Here is a 26,038-nt window from a genome sequence, read left to right as displayed (position 1 = left end):
ACCCCCGAATATACGGTTCACAAAAAATCCACAAACCCAATTCCCCACTCAGGCCTATAGTAAATGCCACCAATGCACCTTGCTATAGACTATCTAAACAACTGGCCAACTCTCTGATCCCCCTCACTGGAAGGTCCCCTTCCTATATAAAAAACTCGACCCACTTTAAAGCCCTCACAGAAAATTTAACCTTGAATAAGACAGACATATTGGTAAGCTTTGATATCTCCTCTTTGTTTACCAATATTCCCTTAATTGACACCTTATCTCTCTTAGAAAACGTTTTTCCCTCTTACATCTTTGATCTCTTTTCCTTTGCCATTAACTCTGGGTATTTCTCTTGGAACAAAAAAATCTACAAGCAGATAGAGGGAACTGCCATGGGTTCCCCCTCTCACTCCCCCTTGCCAATTTCTATATGGAAGATTTCGAAAAACGAGCCATAGACTCAGCCGCACTCTAACCTTCTATCTGGCTAAGATATGTAGATGATGTGTTCTCTATTTGGCCTCATAGCCCAGACATGTTAGACTCCTTCCTCAGTCATCTCAATAGTCTACATCCAAGAATCCAGTTCACTATGGAAAAGGAAAAGAACAATTGCTTACCCTTCCTTAGACACCTTAGTCACACGCCTGCCTAATGATACACTTACCTTCACCGTATACAGAAAACCCACACACACAGGCAGATACATTCACAAACTCTCCCACCACCACCCCTCTCAACAATATGGCATTATTAAAACTCTTAGCAAGAGAGCCCACAATCTTTGTTCCAGTGGAACCGCCCTCACTACTGAGCTTAACCACATACACAGCACTTTCCTCTCCAATGGCTACAGCGATCATAGTATCAAAAAAATAATCAACTCCTCCCCCATTCCCCGTCCTTCTCGTCAACAAGATTTTAAAAATGCCATCACCATACCCTACATCCATGGCACATCCGAAAAAATAGCCAAGATACTAAAACAGTACAATCTACACACAGCATATAAGCTCCACCGCAAACTTGCTACCCTTATCCGTTCTACGAAAGATCAGCTCCCTCCTCTCTCTCTGCCTGGAGTTTACAAAGTACCCTGTTCCTGTAAGCTGGCGTACTTTGGACAGACAGGCAGATCAGCATCCATCCGTCTAGAGGAACACAAGTCTTACATCTTCAAACACAACTATGGCCATTCAGGCTTGGCTGACCATGTTGGACACCACCCACAGGGTATCATGGAAGAAAACCACCATGCTCCACCACAGCAAATTCAAGAAAGTGAGACTTTTCTTAGAAGCAGCAGCAGCTCTCAAAAACCAACCAAATCTCAATAAATACGGTTGCATTAAGCTTCCGAAGATTTGGGAAACACTCATCACCAGAGTTCCCACCTTACATTCCAGGCCACCTACTACTGCCCTTAGAGGGCACTCTACCTAGATAGGACTTTAGTGTCACCCACGTGGTTGGGCTTAGTATTGTTTGTTATTTGTGTATATGTTACATTAATTGTTTTTGTAATCCTCGTAGATGTCCTAGTGACTAGGACGAAATATAGGAAGTATTAAATTCTATTTTAATTCTTTGTGAGTGTTGTAAAAAATCCATTAAGCCTCCAACATGATGTCCTCACAGCACTTAAGCCTCTACACACGTAGACCAATGTCACTGTTGAAAATATGAAAAGAATTATATTTTCTCAATTATTGTTACCCAAAACAAATGCACTGCGATATAACACAGTGTAGAAATTTAAATTATACATATTTGGTCGTTTTATAATAGAAATACAATTTTATTAATACAGACCAGTTTACAATGAAACTTATATTAAAACCTACCAGTTTCGCCAGCAAACTGTCTGGCTTTTTCATGGCGTTTACAGAGATATGAAAACTAGTAAATGCAAATTGAAAGGAACATAAAAAACGTTGTAAATCAACGTTTTTTATGTAGCTTTGGTTACACATTTCGTGTGACAGAGAGGACTTATTGTTCTTATTCATTATCAAGCATGCATTGTAGATGTGTAATGTGAATACTGGCTAGCTGTAGTTCAGATTGATTGAGAGAGAGGATCAAGTTTTTCCACGAACTGATTAGAATTACACCCTGATTTCTGTTGAGGTTTCCGCCGGTTATTGATACTATTGTGGCTTCCTTAAATAAATGATGCCTGTAGTCGTCATCGAGATATGACATGGAGCTGTTTTGCCAATCTATCGTGTGGTTAGACGTACAGAAATGATGTGCTAAGCCGGAAGAGATGCTTCTGTTGTAGTTTACATCACCAACATGCTCTTTTTGTCTAATTTCTAAACTTCGTGAAGTTTGTCCGATGTAGGCAAGACCACAGGAACAGGGAATGTAATATACTCCTGGATATTATCTTTTTCACTTTATCTTTTGGGGATCCTAAAACTTGTCTGATGTTGGTGGTTGGTTTGAAGACCACTCTGATGTTATAGGCTCTTAGTATTCTTGCTATTTGATAAGAAATTGACTTGATGAAAGGTATCACTACAGTAGAAATGTGCTGACAGTGGGATTCTTCTTGTCTGGGGTTGTCATTGTATAGATATTTTTTGATGATGTTTTTGAGGATATCCATTTTGTGATGATGTGTTGGTTATTAGTGAGAGTTCATTCTGTGTATCCTCCTCTTCTGATATAAATTTTTTGGCTCTATGTTTCAACATGTGGATAATGCTCAGTTTCTGTGTCTTGTGATGGCTTGAAGTATAATGAAGATATCTTCCAGTATCTGTGGGCTTTCTGTAAATGGATAATTTGACACTGTTAGGTTGTTTTTTTATCAAGATATCTAAAAAATGCAGTTGGTTGTTGTTTTCCACTTCCAGAGTGAATTTTATCTTGCTATGTATTGAGTTGATTTTATCCACAAACGATTTTAGGTTATTTAAGCTGTCTTGCCATATGATGAAGATATCGTCAACATATCTCCACCATGTAGATGGGCTCGGAGAGATTGCAGAAAGAATTTCTTTTTCAAGTTTTTCCATGAAAAGGTCTGTACAAGATGGTGATAGTGGGCTTCCCATTGCTAGGCCTTCTAATTGTTGGTTATATGGTGTTGTTAACCTTGAAGAAATTAGATTGAAGGCAGTGTCTAAACATCTGTGTGATGACTAGAGGAAAGAGATCTTGGATGATGTTTATTACCTCTTCTACTACTAGTTTTCATATCTCCGTAAACGCCTTGAAAAAGCCAGACAGTTTGCTGGCGAAACTGGTAGGCTTTAATATAAGTTTTATTGTAAACTGGTCTGTATTAATAAAATTGCAGTGTAGAAATGTCGAAACTGACACTGTCATTGAGCAGTGTCTCTGCAGATATATTATATGCTTGCGCACATTATTTCTGTGTACAAAACTTATTATTGGTGTGTGTTCATGGTGAGGGTGAAATATTTTCAATAAAGAAAATTTTGTAATATGTAAATTTACTTATTAATAAATTGGTTACTAATTAGGAAAAAATGAATTCTTTTTTCTTATTTTGTATATGCATCACCCCCCACTTAAAATTTTCACCGGCCGCCACCGACAAGCGAACTATTTTAAAATATCCACTTTATTTAAAAAAATAAATAAAATTTTAAATTCGATTATAACAATCTGTAATTGCATTTAGTATATTTACTGTATACTGCCAATAATATGTACAATAGATATACACTGTAATTACTAAAAATATACATTTATTTTGCAAAAATTTTAATTGTGCCTTTTTTTCCACTTATGTATTTTTTGAAAATTTTATTTATTTCTTATAAAAATTAAATGATAGCCTTATAGTTGTGAGTGGACCTCCCTTTGTCTCCTGGCAACCATATTTTTAGACCAAGTCCACCTCTGCATTCAGCTATGATCATTAATACTTTCATTCATTCTGATCAAGAGTTTCAAATATATTTCTCATGGAGCTATTATTGTTTTTTGAGTTCTCTGATACAAGCTGACTAAGACTAGTAAATCAGCAAGTTCGAAAAGGTAAAATCAAGAAGAGTTTTGAGAACATTTCGATAACTGCAATCAGCACCAGGAGAATTTTCAGTTAACCAAGAATAAAGCCTTTTATTATTATTATTATTATATATATCTACCTTATACATATAAAATGATATGCCTTTTTATGTCACGTTTTTTGAAACGTTTTGAAACTCAGGGCTGCCCTGAGTGTCGAGTCTTCAAAATTCGTCATCAGAATTCAAGGGGAAAATGGCCTGCCAGTCTGGAACACGGGGGACTGGGCACTGTAGCCCCCCCCAGTGTGTGTGTGTGTGTGTGTGTGTGTGTGTGTGTGTGTGTGTGTGTGTGTGTGTGTGTGTACATGTGGGCGGTCTAAAAAGTTCTCAGCCTCAACCATAAATGGCAATACTATCGGTAAGATTTTTTTCTAAGTTGGTACATCGTCATGAGTATCCATGTGAAATTGCAAGTAATTCTATTTTTTTATATACACCTGTTGAAAGCCAAAGTGTTGTCTGTATCCCTTGAAATTGATAAAATTGAGTATCGTGCGGTTATAAAACTCTTTGTAAAAGAAGACTTAACGAAAAAAAAATTCATTCGAAGTTCATAAAAGTTTATGGGCTACTAAGTTTAAATGTGGCCGTACCAGCCTTGAAGATGATCCACATGAAGGACGTCCAAAAAGTGTAATAACAACAGAAATCATTGATGAAGTGCACAATATAGTATTGGCTGACCGCTGAGTCACAGTGTGTGAAATTGCTGAGACTATAGGCATTTCAAAAGAACTTGTAGGATATATTTTGCATGAAGAATCGCAAATGAAAAAGCTTTCCACAAGATGGGTGCCACGCTTGCTCACAGCAGATCAAAAATGCACTCGCATGAAAATCTCTGAACAGTGCTTGGAGCATTTTATCAAGAATAAAACTGATTTTGTGCATCGATTTATTACTATAGATGAGACTTGGATTCACCAGTATACACCAGAATCCAAACAGCAGTCAAAACAGTGGACAGAAGCTGGTTGTTCAGCACCAAAGAAGACAAAGTCAGTTCCATCTGCAGGAAAGGTCATGTCATCGGTATTTTGGGATGCTAAACACATTTTGTTTATTATCTTGAAAAGGGTAAAACAATAACCGGGGAATATTATTCTAATCTTTTAACCAGACTAGACAAAAACAATCATGAGAAAAGACTTGGTTTGCAGAAGAAAAAAAATCATCTTTCATCGGGACAATGCCTCTGCCCAAAGAGGTGTTTTGGCAATGGGAAAATTAAGGGATCTTGCACTATGAATTGTTGGAACATCCACCCTATTTCCCAGATTTGGCTCCCTCTGACCTGTCTCTTCCCAAAACTAAAACTTTCTTGCTGGTCAGCTTTTTTCTTTGAATCAAGAGGTGATTGCAGCTGTAGAGGGGTATTTTGCAGATCTTACTGAGTACCGCTACAGAGACGGTTTAATTTTTAATGATATTATTTATTTCTTTGTCCTCAATATATCTCTCAACTGTTTCACTTTTGTATTAATTTTACTCTTTTCCCATTATCTTTCCTATGTATATCTTAACTTCTAATTCTCTGTTAAGTACTTTTGACCTTGTTCTAACTTAAGCCGATTAATTTAGTCCCTGCTTGTGATCCCTTATACTTCCTACAAGTATTAGCACTGTTAATGAAAAGGCCTCTAGAATAGGCACCTCACAGTTACAGTGAGGTGCCTATATAATTCACCACGCAATATAATTCAGGGAAAATTTATTTGTTTTTCGACTGCACCTCATATAGGCACCTCACAGTTACAGTGAGGTGCCTATATAATTCACCACGCAATATAATTCAGGGAAAATTTATTTGTTTTTCGACTGCGCCACCCTGAATTAATGTTATAGCGCCACAGGATCTCCTGGGAAAAAACCACCATGCTCCACCATAGTAAATTCAAAAAAGAAAGGCTCTTCTTTGAATCTGCATCTGCACTCAGGAATCAACCTAATTTAAACAAATACAGTTGCATTAAACTTCCTAAAATTTGTGAAACGTTAATTATCAGAGATCCCTTTTTACATCCTAGGCCACCTTGTAATGCCCATAGAGGGCGCACCACCTAGATAGGACTTTAGTTTCACTCACTGTTGTATTGTGTGTGTGTGTGTGTGTGTGTTGTTACAAAAAGTTTTTTGTAATCCCTGAAGATGTCTCTGTGATGGAGACGAAATATTGGAAGTATTAAAATTAGTTTTAATCCTTTCTCAGTGCTGATAATATTCCATTAAACCTCCAACATGAATTAAATACACTCCATTTAATGTTTTGTCATGGTGAACTTCCTCTACCGAGGAATCGGATATGGGGCTAGTCTGCTCAATGTGACACATCCCTTTCTTTTGATTGTTTATCACTTCTACTATTGTTGTTGTTCACTTGTTCCCTTCTAGTATTAGTTTTTCTTGTCTGAACTTTCTGTGTGTTACTCCCTCTACTCACCTGTCTAACTCACATCAGGGAAATTTCTTTAGTGCCAAAATCGCAGGTGAGACGTCCCTGGGAATCAATAAATCTTGCAAGACACTCAAGCAAAATTTAGGCAACCTCATACCGACTCTCATCTTTCTCGGAGCATACATTGTGGGATTTGAAATACCTGTTATCTTGATCCGTCTCCTTAGCTTAGTCACACAATTGGAAACACAGGAGCTTATTCTATCGAAAAATGTCCCGGTTATTACAGACACCTGGGAACCAGTGTCCAACAGAACATTTCAAGGTACTGTAAAATCTCGGATAGAGAAAAATTAGAAATTATTTTTTTCTATATCGATTTTACATAGGAATTAAAATTTACATAAAATACTTGTAATTAAAATAATGTTTAACTCACTTTTACTGTATTAAATCTGGTAACAAATTGTTAGAATAATTTTATAAGAACCACTAGAATTGTAAAGACAAAAAATAAGCTCAGACAGGATTAGATAAATAGACCTGAAGCAAATGACAAGGTCACTGGATTAAGAATTTTCCTGCCCAAATTCAACGATAATGTGGGTGGCGGAGAAAAAACCCTCCAGTAAATCCGGGGGACTTAATTTGAAGAAGCGCCAAGGTCAGGAGAGTGAGATAAAAGGCAGAAATTGAGGGAACAAAAAGCTCTCGCTTCAAAGTTCTTTTGTGTGCCAAGTCTTTTCTGAGGACGGGGAGAGTCGCACTCTGTGATAAAGAGTTCCGACGATGATGGGAAGTTAGATAGCAGCGGAGACAGTCCTACCATATGATTCTTTGATGATTTACGTGTGTGCTGTGTAATTGCTATCATAAACTAGTACCCGATCGGAAATTTTTCGGAAGCTGAACATGCCCGTATACCTTAGGATCTAGGACTATATGTAATCAGCTGGCAAGATAGTAAGTAAGATGAATTATGTAAAATTCCTAGATTGTGAAATTTAAGTGACGAATGTTGGTTGTATTGTCTGTTAACATAGAAGGTATTAGTGAAGTTGGAAGGCCATACTTCTGTTTGAATGTGAATAAGCAGTATATAGAGTTCTAAGGAAATTGCTGATGTTGTGTAATGCAAAAAATTGAATGTAGATTAAGTTATGCTTCTTTCTGTTTATAGCTTGAGTTAAGTTAAAGTATGTTTAAGTCTATCCACATGTCTGAAAAGCTATGTGAATATATATTTTCTTTGTCTTAAAGCTTAAGTGAAAATGCTTATATAATCGTGTGGAGAATTAGACACATGATTTGTATTGTCTCCATTATTATCTAGTTGAATTAGTCAGAACCAGACACTTGATATGTGCAGTTTAAATTTTGTATTTACTTGATCTTTGAATGAATTAACATGTTTGTTTTGTTAATAACTTGCCTGATCTTGTCTTACCAGTGCACTGTTCTCATAATAATATAGAACCTGTGTGTCCTGAGAATAGCAATAACTGCGACTGACTGATATTAAGATTTAGGAGTTGCTTGAACTAGAGTTAATTTAAGAGATTTTTCGTGCTTAGCTGAATATTTCTCTTGCATGTAAGGGAAAGAAAAACAATCCTTTTATGCGATCCTTAATGGTGCAGTCAAAATAAAAAAATAAATTTTTTAGGATCAATGCAGGAAAAATACAGTCAGGTAGATTAAGGAATTGGTTCTAATCAGAAGCTTTTCTTGTGTCTACCCTTGGAGCACATGAAATAGCATACTCACGACCTTGAGAGAAAGGGGGAGTAAAACTATAGACTAAAGGGGTTAAGTATAATCACAAGTTTTGTGCATGAAGAAATAGCTCATGCAACGACGATAAATTTGGTATTACAACTGATAAGAAAAGACATTACAAAGGTGCAGTCCGACAACATTAAATAAATTAAATAAATAATATCAAAATTAAAAGATAGATATTATTACAGTACCCCTTTAATTTCACCTCGAATTATCTTCATGGATTTCGTAGGTAGTTCGCTGATTTCCTTCCTTATTATTTTCCTTGGTCTGTTTATCAGATAGCAGTGAGTAAGCACAACATTAGACTCGTACTGCATATCTCTAGTGGAGGATCTCCTATTTCTGACTTTCCCTTTGAAGTATCTGGGTCCTACTTGTGCTTAGCAAAACAGAATTATTTTCTTCTTTACAGCATGTACTTGACTGGTGTTAGAGGCAGGATGGAGGTCGCCTAGCCTCTTCTCTTTTCTTTTACTGCAAGGTAGCAGTCTTCTAGATTCCTAACCTTTTTTGTATGCAGTCTCTTTAAGCTCTTTTCTTACTCCTATCTTAAATTGTTGGAATATAGCCTAGTCAAGATGGGATTTTTCTTCCTTGGAGACGCTCAGACTATTTGCCAGGTTTAATAACCGATTGTAAAAGTCTGAGACAGTCTCCTTCCTCTCCTGAGTGCATTTTTGTAGTTTCCATAAGTTAGGACTCACATTTCATACTTTGGAAAACTAGGAAATCAGGGTATCCTTGAACTTAGTGTATTCTAATTTGTCTCAGAAAATAGGAGATGAATGCAAAAAGTTCTTGGCCCTTCCAACCAGTTTATTCCGCATCAGAATCAGAAGTGGAAAGTCCAACCAGTTTCCTAAATGTCTTAACTCTTCAACAAAATTGAAAAAGGATAAAACATCATCATTGTCATCCCAAGAGAATTGTGGAATGATGAGGTGAGGGTTAATCGTTCTGAAAAATTCCCTGTCATCCATCATGGCAGTAGTAGTAGAGTCAGAGTTTACACTATCCACATTCATGTTTCACAAAAATTTGAGAATTTCTAAATATGTTACACTTCTAACACCTTGACCTTTGTCCAAAACTGTCTCAGTCCACAAATGCACAATTTAATTAATGTGTATTACATCCTGTCAACTGCACCATTTGTAACATTTAATGATAATTATTTATTTCTTCGTCCTCAATATATCTCTCAGCTGTTTCGCCTTTGTATTAATTCTACTCTTTTTCCATTATCTTTCCTATGTGTACCTTGCTAGCAAAGGTTGGTCGTTTGGTAGAGCCTCTGCTACTAATGGCTTGCAAAAAATTAAAAAAGTTTGAGCGCAGTTAGTAGTTGGAAGGGGATCAATCGTCCGATGCTGTGAGCACACTCTCCCTCGATGAGTCTTTAGACTCCCTGAAGGTGTCACATAATAATAATACCTTAACTTCTAATTATCTGTTAAGTACTCTTTACCTTGTTCTAACTTAAGCCAATTGATTTAGTCACGTGAGCCATTTGTAATTTTATTATATTTAATTATTTCTTAGTTTATGATATTTAATTATTTCTTCATCCTCAATAATATCTCAGCTGTTTTGCCTTGGTATTAATTCTACTCTTTTTCCGTTATCTTTCCTATGTGTACTTTAACTTTTAACTCTCAGTTAAGTACTCTTTACCTTGTTCTAACTTAAGCTGATTAATTTAGTCCCCACTTGTGATCCCTTATACTTCCTACAAGTATTAGCACTGTTAGCGAAAAGGCCTCTAGAATAGGCAGCTCACGGTTACAGTTAACTATTTCCCACGTGATATAATTCGGAAAAATTTATTTATTTTTCGACTGCACCACCCTGAATTAATGTTATTGCACGGGAAGAATAGTTATAACACTTATAGAATATAATAATACCATAAATAGTCAATCATGGCAATTTCTCTAATTTAAGCACACAAGTATAGTTATTTTTTTGTGAGACAGTGCATTGGTCAAAGATCAGGCGATAGTTATAAACAAACAAAATGTTTATTTTACCTTAAGCACTATACAATATTATTATTATTATTATTATTATTATTATTATGGGAAACTCCAGTAATAATAATAATAATATATTATTAGACTCATCGAGGGAGGTCCCAAATCGTATTCATCACAACTATTCGACATTCATACAGTATCTATCATACCTCGCCTTAAACTCATTCACTGTCACAGCATCCACCACAGACTCTGGGAGTGCATTCCACTCATTCACCACTCTAAAAGTAAAGAACCCAGCTCTAACACCTTTGCTAACCACACTTTTGCCCAGTTTCCATGAATGTCCCCTAGTCCTCCCACAACCCGCCCTGTTCTCAAAAATATCTTCTGAATTAATTTTATAGAAACACTTCAGTAATTTGAATGTCTCAATCATATCTCCCCACCTCCGCCTATCAACCAATTTTTGCAACCCACAAATCCTCAACCTGTTCTCATAAGGTTCATTCCACAGACCTGCTATCATCTTGGTCACTCGCCTCTGGATCCTCTCCACCTCCTCCCCATCAAGAAGAAACCTAGGTGACCAAATCTGGGCACAGTAGTCAAGATGGGGTCTTATCAAGGCTCGATACAGAGGAACAATAACCTGCTTGTCTCTGCTTGTGATTTGATGAGCTGATTTGGCCACTTTTGCAATGTGCCCCCTAAACTTCAACCCCTTATTCACCAATACTCCTAAATCTCGTGCCTCATCAATTTCCTGGAGTACAGTTCCGCCAATGTAGTAATCTGCTGCTAATCTTTTCACCCCAAAATGTATAACCTTACATTTTGCCACATTAAATTGACATCCATTCACCTTAGCCCAGACCTCCAATCTATCCAAATCATCTTGCAAAATTTTGACGTCATCTGCATTCACTATTGCCCTACCCAACTTTGCATCATCTGCAAACAAATGAACTGTTCCTCTCAGATCCATTCCTATATCATTAATGAGCAAATTAAACAGCAGTGGTCCAAGAACTGATCCTTGTGGCACACCACTAGTCACAGGCCGTCTTGTGGACTCTACTCATGAATAAACCACTCTTTGATATCTCTCTGTCAACCACCCTCCTATCCATCTCACCAACCCTATAGCCATCCCCATATGGCTGCAGTTTACTGATTAGAATTCCATGTGGTATCCTGTCAAAGGCCTTAGCAAGGTCCAGTAGAATCACTGTAAACCCATTACCCTTATCCAGTTCAGCCGTCACTGTGTTATAATACGTGAGCAAGTTACTGAGGCATGACCTACCCTTCACAAAACCATGCTGTCCCCGATACAGTATCCCATTTTCTTCTATCCAATCTTGTATTTTCCTCTTGACTATTTTCTCCAAGACCTTGATAATGATTCCTGTTATGCTGATTGGCCGGTAATTTTCAACAGCAGCCTTGTAACCACCTTTATGCAGCGGAACTATTTTCCCCTCTTTCCACCCCCTTGGGACTGATCCCGACCCGAGGCTCAAATTAATCAAAATGGTCAAGGGCACTGACAATTCTTTAGCCGCTTCACGCACGACACGAGCTGGTATACCATCCAATCCCACAGATGTATTGACATTGAGGTTCTGTAATAGACTAGTTACCTCTACTTCATTCATCACAATTCCAGTATAAGCTGTTGGTTCTTCCATTCCTGCAATGTCACCACCTGGATGATATACTCTTGCAAAGTGCTCGCTCAGTAATTCCACTATATCGACTGATTCGGTTACCTCCCTACCCTCAGCATTTTTTAAGATCATTCTACCATGAACATTTTTCCTTTTACTTGCAACATATTGAAAAAACTGTTTGGGATTCTCTTTAGCCTGCATGGCCAATTTTCTTTCGTAATCCGCTTTTGCTTTCCTTACCACCTTTGTTACCATCCTGGCCTGAGCTTTATACTGTTCCTGCGCCTGCTGGTCACCTTTCTCCTTAAATTCCCTTCACAATTGTTTCTTTTTTTGCAGCTCAAGCTTAATAGTGTTATTCATCCATTTAACCCCTACTTGATTTATTATTCGACTCTTGGTATACAGTCAACCATTGCCTCCTGCAAACACTTCTTAACCACCTCCCATGCACTATCAACATCCAGCCCTTTCAGTTTTACATTAAGACAGGATACATGTGGAATTAAGACACATGTACCCTGTCTTAATTGTAAATTCCACTCCTTTAGCCACCTCCCAAGTCATGACCTTATGATCACTCTCACCAATTGGTGGCAACATGGTCATGTTCGTTACAGCCACATTCTCAGTTGCAATTACTAGGTCAAGTACTCTCTGCCCCCGTGGTATTTTCCATTACATGCTGCCGCAGATAGTTGTCCCTTAATAACCGCATAAAATCCAATTCCTTCCTCCTGCCCTCTCCTCTTTCCAGTCAATGTTACCATAATTGAAATCACCCATAATAATTACCCTCCTTCCACTCATTTCTTCTATTTGCCTATGCATACTATCCCCACCATCGATTCCATCACCTGGTCTATAGCAGCACCCAATTGTATATTTTGTTCTGCTAGCTTCTATCTCACACCAAACAGCCTCAAATGTGCTCTTTTCTCTATCCTGCAGTTTAACTTCTATCCTCCTTGGCTGCAACTCATCAGCTATCATCAATAACACTCCTCTCCCCTTTTCATTCACCCTGTCACTCCTGAACACGCTATACCCATCACATTCAATCCCACTAGCTTTATCATCTTCTGTCAGCCATGTTTCACTAATACCAACAACCTGTGGCCTGGAAGTGCCAACCAAGGCCAAAAACTCTTCCTTCTTGTTCCTAATACTCCTGACATTAGTGTACATGAATTGCTGAAGCCCATTTGTCCCATCCCTACTTTGATGCCTTATACTAATTATCCCATTCTGATTTGTTGTCCTTTGTACTCGCTCAGGCATAATATACTCATTCATACACTCAACTGCCTCCCTAAAGTCTGTATATCTATTCCCCCCCCCCCCCCCGCTTAATAAATCTAGTTTCCCTGAGTCTGTACATCCACTGATATGCATTAAACAATTTCTCTCTAATGCCTATTTTTTAGCTTAAATTGTAACCATGCAATTTAGACCTGCAATTCACAATGCTTGAATAACTTGCTTTGCAAACTCTAGGTAATTACTGGCTGTTACAATCAATATCATTGGCTAACATTCTTCTCAATAAATATATTAGCTAATTTTCAGCCTCAATTACTTCTTATAGCGACTTATACCACTATGTTAACAAAGCTACGTTCAGCAGACATACAATCACCATCTGAGTGTTAATATATTAGAATCTCCTCACAAATTCAGAACTCACTGCTTTCCTTGGTCGTATTTCCTAGCCTTTGCTTGAACAGCTTTTGACAGTTGTCCTGGAGTAGTCCTCTTCTGGGGATATCTGGGCAGATCTTCTGGTAGCATAGCTCACTGTCGGTTTTAGGCCTATTGTTGGCACTGCATATCTTGTCACACATGGCATGTTCTGCTACTGAAAATACATCTCCATAGAATGATCTGCCTCTCCAGGGTTTCCCACGTGCCTCTAGGGGTCACAATCCTATGACGAAATACAGAGGTCCGAGCAGGCCAACTGACTGCAGCAAGACGAGAAAAAAAAAAACTTTATCTAGATTCTTAAGACTTCTTTTATATGATTCAGAAGCTCCTTGTTTTTAGGGTCAGAGACTCACGAATCTTCTGTAAATAACTGACGTCACTGTTTTCTTGACCTTCAGATTTGGCGGCAACAATCTCTACATCTGAATGGCCTTCAATTACTTTGTTTACTTTCAAGTTGCTAACATAATCTTGTCTAATCCCCTTAACTTAAGGCAGAATTACTTTTAACATTCTGTTACATCAAATCAACATAATTCACAATTTTAACCTTTACAATATTTTTATAATTTGTGAACAATTTCTATATCATTCTTGTTGTTAGTTAGCTTTACAAGTTTACGATCAGCACTTCTCGTTTAAAATACAGTAATTTACAATTTATTTCTTTCCACATGATTTATGACATCTGTAAAAATCGATGTTGAAAAATCTTTATATAAAATTTCACCGCATCAAATTTTGCAACGGGATAATGGTGCTAGAGCATCACTGGAATAAATGTATTAGTCTTAAAGGAGATTATTGAAAAATAAAAATAATTTTGAAATTATAAATTCGTTTTTTTTATTGTTAGGCCAAGAACTTTTCAGACCACCCACTTACACACACACACACACACACACACACACATATACAGTGGTGAGCTATATGGGGCTCATGCGAGCCCTTTGTTAAATTTTTCTCAAATTTGTGAGCTCCTTGTTCTTCTTATTTAATAATCTTGTAGAACTAGAAAATACCACCGTGGAATGTATACATGCTACTATAATTGCTACTTTAAATTCATATGGATTTTCTGATAACTATATAAAAAATCATCTCATTGCATTTTGTTCTAATGTAATGTTAGGAAATGTTAGGAAGTTAGGAATAGTGTAATGTTACGAAACAAATCAGGTGTTGCAATCAGACTTCTACAAAAATTTCCCAATGTTGTGACTTGTTATTGCGCTCATCGTTTACACTTTATACAATTCGATAAAAAACATTAAAGAAATAAATCATTTTGAAATATTCATGGACGAATTATATGCTTTTATCATCGATCATCAAAAAATCAACGAGAATTAAATACAATTGCAAAAGACCTTGGTATCAAAATTTTAAATATCAGCTGTGTATTTGGACCATGATGGGCAGCTTGCAGTTTATGAATGGCTCTTGCTTTGTGGAGAAATTACCCAGCTTTATGCAAGCATTTTGCATCGAACTATAAATATAATGGCTTTTTAAACCGACTTCTCAGTTTGGAATTTTTAAAAGATCTAGCATTAATGATTGATATCCTACAGGAATTATCATATCTGTCAGAAGCTCTACAAAGTCGCAATATATATAAGGGCTAAGTTAGGCTTTTTTTTTTTTTTGCTTGACGATGCGAGCCCTTTGTTAAAATTTCCATAGCTCACTGCTGTATATATATATATATACGGTCCAAATAATATTAAGATTATGGAATTTTGGGTATAAAACAAATGGGGGACAAGGAGATATGAATGAAAGAGTAAAGATGGTAAAAACAAAAAGTAGATAAAGAGTAATTTTATGTATGAAGTTTTAGTGAAGAGAGCTTATGAAAAACTTCATCATCATCATCAAATTCCTGCCATGTACCCTCAAGGGGTGTACAGGATATGACAGTACTACATGAAAAAATTACATCATTACTAACTTCCTATCTACAATTTTCCTCCAAATCAGTCTGTCACTTGTCAAGACTCCAACATCATCAGATCTTATATTTCTATCGTCTAAGGCACTTTGTACCGTATCAATCCACCTATATCTTGGTCTTCCTCTGGGTCGTTTTCCTGCCAACCTGGCAGAGAACACTTGTTTTGCTAATCTTTCCTCTCCCATTCTATTTAAGTGACCATACCATCTGAGATTAGCTCTGCTAATGCATTTCTGGATGCTGACAATGTCAAGTTCTTTCCTAATATCCTAATTTTTAATATGATATTGCCATTGATGCCATCTGTTCACGCCTCTAATCTTTCTCAGGACTCTCATATCTGCAGTCTCTAGTCTTTGGTCAAGTGTTTTACTTCTGACCCAGCTCTCAGATCCATAAGTTAAAATTGGTTTGAACACAGTCTTGTATACAGCTAATTTAGTGTTCCAACTAATTTCTTTCTTATTCCATATGAATTTATTCAATTGACTTCCCACGATACCAGCTTTGCTGATTCTGTTGTCTATTTCTATATTTAGTTTACCATCTTCAGTAAAAATTGTGCCTAAGTAGCTGAAATGTTTTACTTGTTCCACAGGTTCTCCATTCACAACACAGTTGACATTTTCAATGATTCTGCCTATTTTCATTGTCTTTGTCTTTTTATTGCTGACCTTCATACCATATCTATTACAACAGCTATTCAATTTAGTCAGAGAATCTTGCAGACTTGTAGCGGATTTATTTAGAAGTATAACATCATCCGCATAAAGCAAAGAGCTGACATTAACATCTCCAATTTTGATATCAGGTTTAATACCGCATTCCTTCATAATGTGATCCATATAGATAATGAATAACAGAGGGGATAATGTACATCCTTGTCTCACACGATTTAACATCAAACCATCTTCCTGTACTTCCTTCAATTCTAACTGCTGACAACTCAAATAAAGACTAAGTGTTGCTTGATATAATCTCCCATTGACACCATATAACTGCAGTGTATTGAATAGCTTCTCTCTTGGCACCTTGTCATATGCCTTTTCCAAATCGACAAAACTTAAATACAGATCTTTGTTATATTCCCATGCTTTTTCGACTATTTGTCGTAAAGTGAAGATCTGATCCTGACAGCCTCTATTTGGCCTGAATCCAGCTTGTTCTTCACCAAGCTTTTCTTCCACAATTCTTCTCAACCGTTTCTCAAGTATACTTGCATAGATCTTGCCAGGAACACTCAGTAGGGAAATACCTCTGTAATTCTCACATTCAGTTTTATTTCCCTTTTTATATATGGGTACTATGAGAGCTCTACTCCAATCATCGGGAATTCGTCCCTCTGTCCAGGCTTTCTGAACTATGCAGTGTAGCCACTGTAAGACTCTTATACCACCATACTTCAGCATTTCTGGTCGAATATCATCTACTCCTGCTGCCTTTCCACATTTCAAGCCTTTGATGGCTTTTTCTACTTCAAGTATGGATATGTATTCCTGACTGCATGCCTGGTCAATGTATTTTACCACTGTGCTGTCATCACTGCTTGTTTCATTTAGCAGTTTTTCAAAGTAATTACTCCATACTTCAAGGATGTCTTTTTCTCCCGTTTTCATGTCACCTTTATCATCTCTAATTCCTTTTACAGCACTCTTTCCTCCATTCCTAAGCTTCTTCAACAACCTCCAGAATATTTTGACACCTTCTTGATATTTATTTTCTATATTCTTGCCAAAGTCCTCCCATGACTTTTGTTTAGCTAGTTTTACACACTGTTTAGCTTTCTTACATTTGTCTCTGTATTCTGTAAGAGTAAAAGCTGACTTATTTGCCAGGAACGTTTGATATGCTTTCTTCTTTTCCTTCACTGCCTCTTTAACTTCCTGTGTCCACCAGGGAGTTCTGATTTTTTTATCTTTGCACACAACCTCACCACATGCCTCTCTGGCAGAATCAATCAATATTTCCTTCAGAGTTTGCCACTGAATCTCCAAGGTTTGATTCCTGTTCTCAAACTCTTTCATTTTCTTTTCAATAATATTTCTGTATTTTAGTCTACAGTTCACATCTGAGAGCTGCTCAACTTTTATTCGCTTTAAAACTTTCTTACATGTTATTCTTTTCAATATGAAATTCAATTTTATCCTGCTCAAGACTAAATAGTGATCACTTCCAATTTCAAATCCTCTGTACACTCTGGTGTCCTGCACCAGGGAGAAAACATCACTATCAACAATAACATAGTCAATGAGACTTTTCTTATTCCTAGCCTCTTCTCTCCATGTGAATTTGTGTACATTTTTATGTTGGAACATGGTGTTAGTAATAACCAGTCCATGTCCTGAGCAGAAATCCAACAGATATTTGCCATTATTATTAGCTTTGCTCTTTTCTCCAAATTTTCCCAAAATATTTTTGTATGTCTCACAATCATTTCCTACTCTACTATTTAGATCCCCAACAAGGACCAACTTTTCCTTTTTCACTGTGTCAGTTGCTTTTTCTAAAGCCTCAAAAAATTCCTCCACTTCTACCTTAGTAGAACCTTCTGTGGGACCATAGGCACAAATAAGTCTCATTGTCCAGTTCCCCATTCTCATATTTGCCCACATTACTCTACTTGAGACTGACTGCCATTCAAGAAGATTAGCCTCGTATTTTGTGTTGAATACTATGGCTACTCCTTCTTTTCCTTGATTGTTATTGCCTGAATATAACATTTTGTATTTATTGCTGAGAAAGATCTCGCCAGTTTTGGTCTTTTTTGTTTCAGTCACCCCTATTATGTCGATCTGGTACTTATCTAATTCCTCAGCTAGCTCCATTTCTTTGCCATTCAGGCTTCTTATGTTGATAGTACTGATGTTTAACTCTGGTGATGTTGAGTTGGGGTTTGTTTTCAGATTTGTTCCAGTAGCTGACTTTTCGCTGTTCGCCCTGGTTCCCTGGCGAAAACAACGGGGGCCTTGTTTAACCGGGCAACGCCCCAGCCGGCATGAAATTTTGTCATGTTGTACCATCATTTTGTATATTGGTTTAACCAATAAGAATACAATTTGGTCGGCTAAATCCCAAATTGCCAGCCCATCCTCGTTCGTTCAGTATCAAAGTAGATACCCAACAGGGTGCACCACGAGAAGGTGAGGATTGGACATTAGGTCAGAAGCCCTGGTCGGTTCTCCGCATTCCTTTAAAGACTATGTGGAGGTCTCCTCTCAGTTATACAGCTTTGACCCTTAAGCACCCCTATGAAAAACTTTTCTTAGTGTTTTACTTAATATTGAAATATTCAAATTTAAAAAAAAAAAAAAGAACAGAAACCAAAAGGAGTAAAATATTTATTTCTGGAAAAGAAAATTAAACATCAATTATGATAATGACCAAAGATATCAATTACCAATTATCCAATAGTAATTGATATCTTTGGCAAATTTCTAGCAAGAATGGTTCAGCATGACTTTCTTTATCTTTTTCAACTGTGCAGGGTCAACTGTGTCTAAGTTTTAATTCCATCAGTGATGGAAGAAACTTTTTGGGATTGTTTCATTTGGCCCCTTTTCTTATCCCACTGCATTTTAAATAATGCAGCTTGCAGCCATCATGTGCAGATGCATTGCATCCTGGGAAGCCTTAGTTGCTTTTGCACTAATATGAAACAGTCTAGTACTGCATATTTAGAATGTAAATAATCAACTGATCTTTTAGTTAACTTTTTTAAATGTGTTATTGTTTCTGAATTCTAGATATGTTGATACTCATACAGTATTATTATTTTTGCATAGGTTATCGAAGAATATTTGAATTCTAATAATGTACTACCAGCTGTTTCAGTGGAATGGTCTATGCCCAACAGTTCTGGATTTCAGGTATTTAAATAGTGATTTAACACTATTTAAACACAACACAACAAAACAAATGTGACATAACAGACTTCAGTTACTCCACATTTGAAAAATATGGGTCAAATTGCTAATATAGCTTAAAGTAGACTGCAGATATTTTTCTTGGAGTAGCTGAGATACAGCGTATGATTTATATAATCTAATTAGGTTAAACCCTGGTAGTCAAATAGTGATTTATTTTTCTGCTTGAGAAGTTAATGTGGCATGTAATTTCAACATTTTTTGACCCTTTGTGCCTCTACAAATGGTCTGAAAAATTTTGATACCAATACCAAATTTCAAGAAAATCCATCCAGCCAGAGTTGGAATAACTTGAGTACAGATGCAAAGACATTGAAATCTTCATTGTTATTTTCTTTTTATGCTGAAGCATAAAATTTTTAATTATTAATTTATCTCAAATTGATTTTATAATGCAAATAAATAGTTAAACACATGTTTAATCAATCTCAAATTATTAATTCATCTAAATTGATTTTATAATGCAAATAAACACATGTTTAATTAAGCCTATATTCATCTCAGTCACTGAGACATCATCAGGGAAACAATGTTAAACTTGTAAAAACACACAGAAATGCACAAAACAAAACAATAAGTGAAAAAGATTAGGCTGAAAGCCTAAAGTCCTATGAGTGGTGCTCTGTGGGTGCTGTTGCTAACCTTAGTTGTGTTGGGCAGAAGGCTTAATAATTAGTTTCCCAAATCTTGAGAATTTTAATACAACCATATTTATTAAGATTAGGGTTGTTTTTTAAATATCCTGTTGATTATAAAACTAGTCTTTCAAACTTGTATTTGTTGCAGTGAAGCATAGTAGTTTTTTCCTATTTGATTCCATATAAGGTATCCAAAGCATGAGCAGCCAATCCAGACTGACCATACTGCAGAGATTGTACTATTTTAGAGTTCTAGCTATTTTTTTCTGAGGTGCCCTAGATATAAAGAACAATGATGGCATTACTACACTGGCATCCAGAAGCTACATTTTTACCTGTATATACCAAAATTTTCATAACTACATCCAAATATGAACATAAATTTATTTATTGCCAGCATACTAATAAATTATATTACACAAAAAATAAGTTAGAAATTTTGTACAAATTAAATTGATATGTTTCTGGCAATATTTGCAAATTTCCTAAGAATGTAATTAAGGAATTAATGTACAGTGCTTACAGAAAATTATGCGTAGAGACATTTCAGTATAGAATATGTCCACCCCAAACTGCGATGTAGCTCTCACGACATCATACCATGCTTAGCACCAAATGATTCAGAAGTTCTTGGGACGAACTGGTCTACTCTTCTTGAGAGCAAGGATTAGGCCTTGTTTGTTTTCTGGAAGGGAATTTCGAGCAGCAATGCATCTCACTCTTGCTTCCCAAACATGCTTTATGGGGTTGAGATCTGGGGAGCTTGCTGGCCACTCAATTTGATTAATATCTTCTTCGGTCTCCAGAAGTATCTCCGCTGCTTGTGTATTGTCATTCATAAAAATGTGGTGTGGCATTGTCATTCATAAAAATGAATTCTTCACCTTCAGCACCATGAAACAATTGAACATGACATTGAAGAACTTCATTGCAATATTGTTCACCAGTCATAGTTTCTTTTTCTAGCATTTGTAGCTCGGTGCATTCATTAAGCATATTGCATCCCCACAATATATCCACAGTACTGCCACACATATCCCTTTCAAGAATATCACATGCCAAATCAAGTGTCGTCTAGAATCACATGAAGATTTAAATGACTTTTATCTGTTGAGTACATGAATCCCATTGATGTCTTGTCCAATTTTTATGGATACAACACCACTGAAAATGTGTTCTACGATGAGCTGTGGATGCAGACTACAGGCCTTCAGCATATAGGCCTACTTGTTGCAGATGTCTTGCCACAGTTTGTAGAGATATCTGCATACCTGTGCTTGAATGAAACTGACTTGTAAGCTAAGCTACCATGGTGCATCAATTACGTTTTGCTATTATAACCAAAAATCTTTCTTCGTGCTATGTGGTAGAGCAAGGGTGACCTCTTAGCAAACATCTGGAACAACATTCCATTGGTTTTGAAACGCTAGCCAGAGGCTGGAAAGAATGCTGTGTGAAATTCAAAACTCTCTGGCAATATCAGTAATTCTGAAACCTTCTTCAATCTTTCCAGTAATTCTTTTGCATGTGAAATCATGTAGATGATGTCTGTGAGGCATTACACAACATCCAAGTTTACAACTTTATTCCTTCAAAAAACGAGCTTTCTTTCAAAACAGTTTGCTTAGCACTACCGCTTTCCTTTTATCCTGTTGAGTGCTACCACACGACTCCTTTGCACGGGATTCAAAAATTTGAATGTGTTTTTTTCTTGAGGAAGGGAGAAACCAATGAACACTCACTTTCTATAATGCTTCGTAGCTTCTCAAACAATAAACAAGCAATGATATGGCTTCCACTACTGTTAATCGACAGGCTGTTTTCTTATTCTGTAAATTAAACTTAACAAGAAATTATATATTCTTGCTTTATCTTTCATTTTGGTGTAAGCAAACAAGGCTTGCATGTGAAGTATCTTCATGACTGTCTACTTATAGGTAGAGGCCATTGACTTCACATTAATTGCCTTAGTATCCCATAATACAAACCATATCTCCTTTCAGACATTTATAATGCTATGTATTATAGAAAAGGCCACTACCCAGACCATATTTGACCTTTATTGGCACATGTATTGTTCTCATAATATGTGTGCCAATATCACATCCAATCTTGCAACTGTATTTTGTAATATCTCAGACATTTCCAATTCTACTTCTCTGTTTTGATTCCTGTCACATTAGTCACTGCATTATATCCACCTGAATGATATGGAAAGCAATCACTTAGTAATTCAACTATTTCTTCTGCTTTTATCATCTCACTACCACTAGCATGCATTGAAGTTAACCTTCCATTTTACACTTTTCTTTTTTACATTATATATAGTGAAAAAAATTCCTTGGGATTTTCGTGGCTTTTATTTCTTGCCAAATAGCTTTAAATTCAGTGTCTTACTTTCCTGGAAATTTTTACTCATGAAGGTTGCAATTCTTCAGCTGTTAACCCTCACCATATATCCTGTTCTTCTTTCTGTATTCTCTGAAAATACAGTATGCCTTACATTCTATCCCTGTAACTATATCCTCCTCTGTCACCTAGTTTTCACTAATGTCCATAACCTTTGGTCAAGTTTGATAACTAGTGCTAAAAATTCCTCACCTTTGTTCATGATACTTCTTGCATTGACATACATTAATTGTAATATCCCTTGGACACATAAGTAACTTTGCTTCTTTTAGTGACCATCACATTATCACATTCACCTCCCCCCACCACCAACAGAGTAAATAAGTTCAGTAATCTTTTGTATTTGATTTTTACCATTTAAAAAAAAAAAAAAGTACTGCTTCCATTAAACTAGAAGCTGAAATGATCAGAAATGCCACCTTGAAATTTGTTTTAAATGATTTTTGAACAACAACAGCATTTCCTTAAAGTTTGTTTAATGAACATAAAAGTTTGTTCAGTCATTCAAGCTAGTGGTATTTACTTTTCCTAAAAACTTATCAGAATCATTTCCGCTATTTATTAATAGGAATTATAATTTAATTACTGATAAAAATGTCATCATCATCATCAAATTTACCTAACATGTACCCTCAAGGGGTGTACAGGATAGTATGATTTCATGATAGTACTACATGAAAAATTTACATCATTACTAACTTCCTATCTACAATTTTACAGAAGTTGGTTTGATATAAAATCAGGGATAAGACAGGATGCATATTATCTCCATTCTTATTCATCATCTATATGGATTGCATTATGAAACAAAGTGACATTTAACCTGATATTAAAATTAGACATATTAAACTTGACTATTTGAATTATGCAGATGATATTGTACTCCTAAACACATCCAATGCAAGCGTCCAGGGTTCTCTAACTAAATTGAATAACAGCTGTAACAAATTTGCCATGAAAATCAGCAGTAATAAAAACCAAAACTATGAAAATAAGCAGAGACATTGAATGCATCAACAGCATTCTGAATGGAGAGCATAAAGAACAAGTAAAATATTTCAGCTATTTAGGCACAGTTTTTAGTAAAGATGGCAAGTTAAACTTGGAAATAGACAACAGAATATGGTGGGTAGCAAGCTGAATAAATTTATATGGAATAAGAAAGAATTTAGCCAAAACATCAAACTAGCATTATTCAATACAATGTTCAAACCAGTTTTAAGTTATGGATCTGAGTTTTGGGTTAGAAATAAAGCACTTGACCAAAGACTAGAGATCACAAATGTGAGATTTGTGAGAAACATTAAGGGAGTGAACAGATGGCATCAGTGCAGAATCATATTAAAAATTAAGATATTAGAAAGGAACTTGACATTGTTAGCATTCAAGAATGTGTGAGCAGAGGTAATCCAAGGTAGTATAGCTACTTTAAAAGAATGGGCAAAGAAAGATTTGTAAAACAGGCATTTAATACCAAGATGGCAGGAAAGAGATCCAGAGAAAGACCAAGGTTTAGGTGGACTGATTTTTGTCAGAAGCACAAAATGTTAAATACAACAATATTGGAGTGCTGACAAGTAATAGACTAATTTGGAGAGAAATTGTTGATAGGAGATTAATAGTAATGTAAACTTAATCATGTAGTGCCATCATAGTATCTTGAACACCTCTTGAGGGAACATATCAGGAAAAGAAATGGAATCTGTGAAACACAAAACTATGTAATATCATAGTAGATTAAATAAGAAAAGGAAAAAGTGGGAATAGCAATAATATTAATGAACAGTATCAGTTAAATATAAATGTATGTAACTACGTATCCCTCCAGTGGCACCTGTGCCTTGTCATGGTGGAGGATTTGTACATCCTAATGACCTGAATAGCTGTGCTGGTGGTAATGTAGTTACCATCCCATGCTGAATAGGTCAGAAGACAAAGAAGACTGAGAGACATTCTGGTCCTTCAAGCTGTAGAGGTTGTTATGATGGGCTGACTACCTGTATCATGTAAAAAAACCCATGAGCTAAGACACGAAGCACTAGGTTTACAACCAGACTGTTCACAATGGCAACTGACTATTAATTTCAAGTTGAAATATGGAATATAAAAACTTTGTTTTAACCTGGATCTTTTAAATGTGTCATTGATACAATAGAAAATTACAATATTCAGATCTTAGCTATACAAGAAGCCAGATTCAGGTAATGGAAACCTACAGAAAAATAAATAACTTTCATACCAATAGATGATCAACATCAATTCATCAAACAGATTTTGGTCATCTGACTGTTGATGTTGCAATAATAATTGTAACATCAAAACCAGTTATAAATGGTTATGTGCCAACAGAAGATAAGATCGATTGTGTTGAGTATAAATTTTATGAGCAACTAGAAAGAATATATAATTCTTGACCTGGGCATTATATAAAAGAGCCTCCATAGCTCAGTTGGTATAGATGACGCCCTTTAGTCAGAAAGACCTGCATTTGATTCCTGTCCATGATGTGAATAACCTTTATCTGGTCTCTTTTGACTAAAGGTGAGTTAGCCGGTCTCATACAGAGATAGAAGACTTTTTTTCACCCAGAAACTCAGGTTTTTCTCCCTTGGAACAGGCAAACCAGCCACGTGAACACACGGATCTACAGCCATGACATGTGAAAGAGATAGAGTCCTCACCACATTATTGTTACACCCATAGTCAACCATGAGTCACATCACAGTAGTCGACCTCCTGGATGGAGACATCATATGATGATGATATGAAATTAGTTATGAATGAATTGAACACTAACATATAAAAAAAAACAAGATGCAGTTGGCCTAGATTGCATAACATTACTAATGACATGACTTAGCACTATTAGCTTTGTGTTCTCTAGAGGGTCTACAGTTTGTGGTACAGATGAAGTTTCTTCTCTTATGGATATTTCTTCTCTTACAGAAGAAATATCCATAAGCAAATTATTTATGTTACCCAGATGGAACAGAACCAAATAGATCATGTAATGATGAATAATAGGCACAAGACATATATAAGAAATTTCTATACCTACAAAGGAACTGTACAGATACCGATAATTACCTGGTAATAGCACATTTCAAGCTAAGACTTTTTGTCAAGTGAAGAAATGTTAATAGAAATACTAATTGATAAAATATTGAAAAGTGTGAGGATGTATACATACAAAGATGATATACAGAAAAGATAAAGCAGGAAATACAATATTCAGTCCCTCAAACCTGAGAGAGAAACATAAGATGCAAAACAAAAACATTATTACTCATTGTGCAGAAGAAATCCTTCAGTTTACAAACAACAGAAAGAAAGATAAATGAGTTGATAATGTATGTAAAGTGGCTGTAAAGAATGTAATGAGATGAGATTAAAAATTCTACAGGATCCATTGCCACAAATACTGAGAACTATAGGACCTGCAAAGATTTAACTAGTAAATACTGTTGAGTAAAATGACTGACAGAGAAAAAAATTAATTGAAGAAATTAAAAATAATACAAATAACCAGTGC

The 26,038-nt window shown here is 36.1% G+C and overlaps 1 protein-coding gene across 2 annotated transcripts in view; it reads left to right on the top strand.

Moving 5' to 3' along the window:
* The window catches only part of Gen (XPG-like endonuclease), a 317,873-nt gene that overhangs the window by 191,427 nt on the left and 100,408 nt on the right, over positions 1–26,038 (top strand). For both annotated transcript variants that reach the window (XM_090416218.1, XM_090416217.1), the window contains exon 9: positions 19,319–19,402. In XM_090416218.1, the coding sequence (XP_090272344.1) occupies positions 19,319–19,402 (84 nt within the window). The remainder of the gene's footprint in view (positions 1–19,318; positions 19,403–26,038) is intronic.

Source organism: Typopeltis vanoorti, chromosome 3 (assembly GCF_054136105.1).
Source record: "Typopeltis vanoorti isolate ZY-2024b chromosome 3, IOZ_Tvanoo_1.0, whole genome shotgun sequence".
In the NCBI taxonomy this organism is placed as follows: Eukaryota; Metazoa; Arthropoda; class Arachnida; order Uropygi; family Thelyphonidae; genus Typopeltis; species Typopeltis vanoorti.
This window is presented reverse-complemented; position numbering and strand designations above follow the sequence as displayed.